Source organism: Apaloderma vittatum, unplaced genomic scaffold (assembly GCF_000703405.1).
Source record: "Apaloderma vittatum isolate BGI_N311 unplaced genomic scaffold, ASM70340v1 scaffold15570, whole genome shotgun sequence".
NCBI lineage: Eukaryota > Metazoa > Chordata > Aves > Trogoniformes > Trogonidae > Apaloderma > Apaloderma vittatum.
In genome coordinates this window covers 1-5,597 of record NW_009692973.1, presented here as the reverse complement: position 1 = coordinate 5,597, position 5,597 = coordinate 1, and the positions used below count along the sequence as shown (strand labels likewise).

The window sequence follows — 5,597 nt, the reverse complement described above, 5'->3', positions numbered from 1 at the left end:
AAAAAGAAAGAAAAAGAAAGAAAGAAAAAGAGAGAGAAAGAAAAAGAAAGAAAGAAAAAAAGAGAGAAAGAAAAAGAAAGGAAGAAAGAAATTGCTTTTCATGCAGCTCCGTGATGCCAGGAGCCCTTCTGCTTGGGCTCTCCTCCCCGAGCGCATCCCTCGGGCCAGAAGCACCAAGACGCTGGGTTTGCCGAGGGTTTGGATCCCGCCGAGCACAGGCTGCCCTGGGGAAGGTGTGTTTTTAAAAGCCTGCCTGCCCTCTGACAGCAGCTCTTCGCGCTGAGCCGGGTCTCCCCCGCCGCTGGCACAGGGGACGTCACGCAGCTCCTTCTTTCCGTTGAGCGCCAGTGGGGTTCGTAAGGATTTTTATCAGGAGCTTTAAATAACTCCCACAAAGCCAGCAAGTGCACTCTTTCAGCTTTTAAAGCTCGGGAAAAAAAGCCATTTCCAGGGGAAGGCGCTGGAACGCCAAGAGCTGTGACGGACTGTGCCGTGGGGTGCAGAAACACGCACCCCCTGGGTTTCAGGTGGGGTTTTTTTCCTATCCTTTGGCCAAGAGCTTTTTAATTTCATAGCAAGGGCTGCAGAACAGCACGTCCATGGCCTTGCCTTCCCAGGCTGTGGGCAAGCAGGAACTTGTCTTCATTGGGCACCAGGACAAAGACGAGGGACCACGCCTGAGCCGTGAGCAGCTTCGGCACCGGCCGCTCCTTCCCCAGCCCTTCCCCTTCTTTGCAAAGGGCAAGAAGTTTTATTGCTGCTCTTGAGTAACAGCATCCTCTCTTCTTCAGGTCTTCCCCTACGGAAATCATCCCAGGAACAAAGCAGAACCTCAGCAAGGATCCTGCAGCAGAGCCAAAAATGGGAAAGGACGGGAACGAAGCAACAGGGAGGGAGGAAGAAGCAGCTTTTCCACCAGATCGTTTGATGTGACGTCTCTTTGTTTTCTTATTAAAAACGTAAAATTGAGCGAGGAGCAGCTTCCATCACATTATTACCGACAGATATTTCAAGTGCGCGTTTGTTCCACGAATGGTTTTACACGGGCATTTCACAAGAACTCAACACTTCACGTCAGGAACAGGTCCTGAGTTTAAAAAAAAGAAAAAAAAAAACCAACAAAAGCCAGCAGTGCAAGGAAATGCTGTTCTTAACTAGCTCTCGTGACAAGTCACAGGCTTAAAACACTTCTTTGCATTTCCAAGGGCCAGGCTAAAAAAAATAAAATAAAAAATTCAGAACAAATTCTAAGTAATTCTGTAAATTCTGAGGAAATTCCAACTCACGCTTTTTAAGTGCAATAGTCCAACGTACTGGAGATGAAAGACACGTTTTGAATTTTAGGAGCTACTTCCTAGCAGGGTAAAGTTTGCAGCTTAGGAGACAGCGGATTTCTAAAACGTTTCCCCTGAAGGAGACAATCCAGCAGCAAAGCCTAGGCATTTTCATCATTCTGCTTGGCACTAGACAAAAATGAAAGAGTTACAAGCTAAATTCCACATTCAATGTTTATTTATTTGTAATACAAATAGAAACGTGTGCCCAAATCTCGCCTTAAAGTTCTACCCGGATAGTTTTAAAAAAAAAAAAAAAAAAATCCCAAACAAAAAAACTACAGAACATTCTTTCATCATCTGACAGTTAAAAAGCTGCATTTAAAATAAACAGAGTTTTCAGTAGCCTGTCAAAACAAGTGACATTTCACTGTCGGAGTATCTGCAACTTCTACCAAGGAGAAGCACTTTCTCAAGCAACAGCGTTATTGTACAATCAGCTGCTTATCACAAAAGATCTTCTGCTAGGACAATTTTTTTTGTTAAAAATCAGTTTTAACAGAGATTTTCATAATGAAAGGAGTAAAAATCACAAAAAAATTCCTCGAGTCCAATTCAGGGAGGCACAGACTCCGCGCTTATCGGAAAAGCCAGTTTCAAGGAAGACTCTCTTTGGCGACAGACTACTCCATTAGGAAAATACAGCGTTTGGAATCCAAGAGTGCAGTTTTACATACTTTTGAGTCAAGAAGGTGCATGTTGATCATTGAGACAACAAAGAAAAACCCCAAAAAATCCAAGTTAAAAGCATTTTTGAAATGTTGGGACACACACGAACACAAATACCCTATCGATTTCCTAGGTATCCATGCATGATCTTTATATATGAGCAACTCAGCTACGTAAAGAAAGAAACCATGACTCCGGTTCGTTTCAGTCAACGTGCAAGTTCCTTTTTCAGAAGCGATTCGACACTTACTGTAGTAAACGAAGAGCCTGATATTTCAACTCTTATTAGGTGACCATACCGTAACTGAATTGAAACCTGTATTTCCTAACAGAGCATTCCATACGTCTGCAGCTGTTGATAACGGCTGTTCCAAGTTTAATTTAAAAAAAAAGAAATAATACAAATTTAAAACTGTTACCAACATCTTCAGCGTTAACTGAAAGGCATAAAAAGATGGTGAGGTATGAGAGCAACGGACTGCTCTGTATGTCAAGACTTCGCTTTTAACCAAGTACCATATGATTTCCAGCTGTTCTTTCCCACCTCGCTCCAAGAAGGTTTCAACACCGCCCCCAGTGACGCGTCGGCTTTCGGAGGTGCCTCGGTAACTCACACCCCGAAAGCACCGGGCTGCAAACCGTAGGTGAAGAATGTGCGCTGGAAACAAAACATTCTACGCAAGTGAGACCAGGATTCTTTTCCTTTTGGTTATAAAAACAAGAGAGAATGAAGCAATTCTTTTAATCGAAAGAAACGACCAAAAATCTCAAACACCATTTGACTACAGGAAAACAATGTGGCTTCTTTTTTTTTTTTTTTTTTTTCTCCCCCCCCCCATCCAAGATCTACACGAGAACTGAGGCCGCCGACGGAAACCGGAGGAACCCAAAACCAAAAGAACAGAGGGTGGAAAAAAAAAAACCTCCATGTATATATAATGCATTCTCTGCTGTCTGCAATCGACATCGTCCCGGGATAGCACCACCACGAAAAGATTTTCCGCAGCCTAGTGAAACTTCACAAATTCCTCCAGGGTTTTGGGGATCTGGTTTTGGTAGCTGATGTTATAGATCCGTACTGCTCGGGCAGCCAGGCACTTGAGACTCAGCTTCATTTGAGTTTTAAGGAGTATTTCGGACACCCCCGTTGTACTTTTATCCAGAGGGGTTTTCTTCTGCTTGTTCGTCATGTCTGTGTGAGCACCAGCCTCCACCAGGCTAATGATGATGGAATGCAACGTCAAGAAGTCACTGATGGGCCGGTGGTACTGCACGATGATGTGGAGCGGACTGTTCCCTTCGTTGTCCACGGCGTTGACGTCGGCACCGCAATCCAGCAGGAGCTTGGTGACGAGGGCGTTGGGAAAGCTGCAGACGTCGTTGGTGTGGAAGTCGTCGACCGGGGTGCTAGAATTGACGGCGTGATGCAGCAAGCTCGAGCCGTCCCGGGTTCTGGGATCGAGGTGGATCAGGTTGTAAATCTGCTTGTTGATGCGCGACTGATCCTCTTCGCTGCACTGCGTCTTGGTGGAGATGCAGACTAAGTAGAGGAAGGTGAAAATGTTGCACTCGTAGTTGTCCATGGCCGTGTGGATGTCAGAGTCTTGGGTGGTTTTGATGCGGGACATGCCTTGCTCTATCTCCAAGACGCTGCACCGCAGAACGCTCTCGATGTCCTTGGCCTTAACGGGCTCGTTCAAATGGATCATCTGCGAAAAGACTTGAGCGAACCTCAGGAGGTCCTTATGAGTGTTCCTGTTGCCTTTCTGCCTTAGGTGCAACGCGTGGAGCCACAGCTTGATACACTGCTCAAACTCCATGTTGTCCGCGTAAACGGCCCCCCGGTAAATAATGGGGTGCGAAACATCGATATTGTCTGAGCCCAGAATCCTTTCCCGCACGATGAGGCCTTCCATGTGAAGGGCATCCCTGTCCTGCCTAATAGACTCTAATTCCTGAGGAGTCCTGCATTCAGTCCTGTTGCCGTAAGCTTCGATTTGCGGAAGAACTTCTTTTTCGATTATATTCTCGCTGTCCCGGTACCTCTCCAGCATCGCTAAGTATAAATAGTGGTAAGTCTTCATGATGTCGTAGTTTTCTCTGTCGTTCGCAAACGAGGCACCCAGGAGCTCCAGAGCTTCGATCCGGCTTCTCCTGTCGCAGTCGGCGTGAGCGAGCAGCAGCTCCACGACGTCGGCCTTGCAGCTCTCGGCGGCGACTTTCAGCGGAGTCATCCCGTGGCCGTTGACCATCATCGCCGCCTTCCACTTGACCAGCTCCCTCACGATTTCCAGGTGACCGGCTTCGGCGGCAAAGTGCAAGGCGGTGGCGCCGCAGTGGGCTTTGGCGTTGGGATCGGCATGCTGCTCCAGGAGGTACCTCACCACGTCTGTGTGGCCTTTGTAAGCCGCGATCATAAGGCAAGTGTTGTCGTACTTGTTGGCGATGCTGATGTTGGCGTTGTTCTCCACCAGGTACTTCACGATGTCCAGCCTGCCATCGAAACACGCGGCCCTCAGCGGAGTCGAGTTGGTCACCGTGGTGTGGTTGACGTTGGCGCCGTGACTCACCAGCAATTTGACCACTTCGAAGTGGCCGGCTCCCGCCGCGCACCACAGAGCCGTGGCTCCATCGATGACAAAGCTGAAAACGTAAAGACAGAGAGGAGAGGTTAAACCGGCGCACTCTCAAAAGCATCTCTGATAGGCCGGCATGTCTGGAGACAAAAGTTACGTCATAGTCATCCTGTCCTTGTACCTGAAGGAACTTACGAGGTAAAAGAACGAGAGACTTATCAAGCACACGGACCTCCCTAAGGAAGAAGCGTCAGAAGTCGAAACTTCCAAAAGCCTCAAGGGGATTTGCACAAGGATTTGAAGATCCTCCCTGCAAGCTCCAGCCCCTCGGGAAGAACAGTTACAAGAATAGTTATCGCTTCTGTGATGCCTCATGCCAAAAACTGACACGTGAAAGAAAGAGAGAAAACTTAAAATTGACATATTGACACAAAAAAAACCCCCACGAATTCGGATACGAATGACGGTATAGCTACACGACACACCAGCCCTGGTACAAAAGCTAGCTTAAGAATTTTACATCACTTCATTCGTTCTCTCTCAAAACCGTCGCACTGTTGGACAGGAGAAAAAAAAAAAAAAAAGCAGAAGTTCTGGAAGAGCTGGACCACTCCAGAGATCTGTTCTACATCACAGCCTTGCTGCACTGCTAAGTGAGGAGACAGTTAACTTTTAAAAACAAAAGCATCCCAGTTTCTTAAGCTGTTCTCATTCCCAAAGTCACAAAGGACAAAACATAAACCCCAAAAAACAACATCAGGAAGCCGGTTCCTCCTTGTAAGAATTGCACCAGGCTTTCCCCGGGCCAGGTCACCAGGCAAAAGTGTTTTTACAGCTGATAAAATCGTTTTCACAGGCTGAGAGAGGGATGTTCAGCCTGGAGAAGGCTCCAGGGAAACCTCACAGAAAATTTCCAGTATTTAAAGGGATGGTTCACAAGGGTGTGTAGCGATAGGATGATTTTAAATGGTTTTAAACTGGATTTTGACAGATTCACAGAATGTTGGGGTTGGAAGGG

General features: G+C 46.9%; 1 protein-coding gene across 1 annotated transcript; it reads right to left on the bottom strand.

Annotated features, from left to right (window-relative positions):
• Positions 1-3,010: 3,010 nt before the first annotated feature.
• Positions 3,011-5,172, bottom strand: FEM1B (fem-1 homolog b (C. elegans); the record flags this gene model as incomplete). Its single annotated transcript, XM_009876360.1, is given in 4 exon segments — positions 3,011-4,649; positions 4,651-4,719; positions 4,812-4,815; positions 5,087-5,172. Coding segments are annotated over 4 exon segments (1,798 nt in total), but the record flags the coding sequence as incomplete, so codon positions are not given.
• Positions 5,173-5,597: the final 425 nt, after the last annotated feature.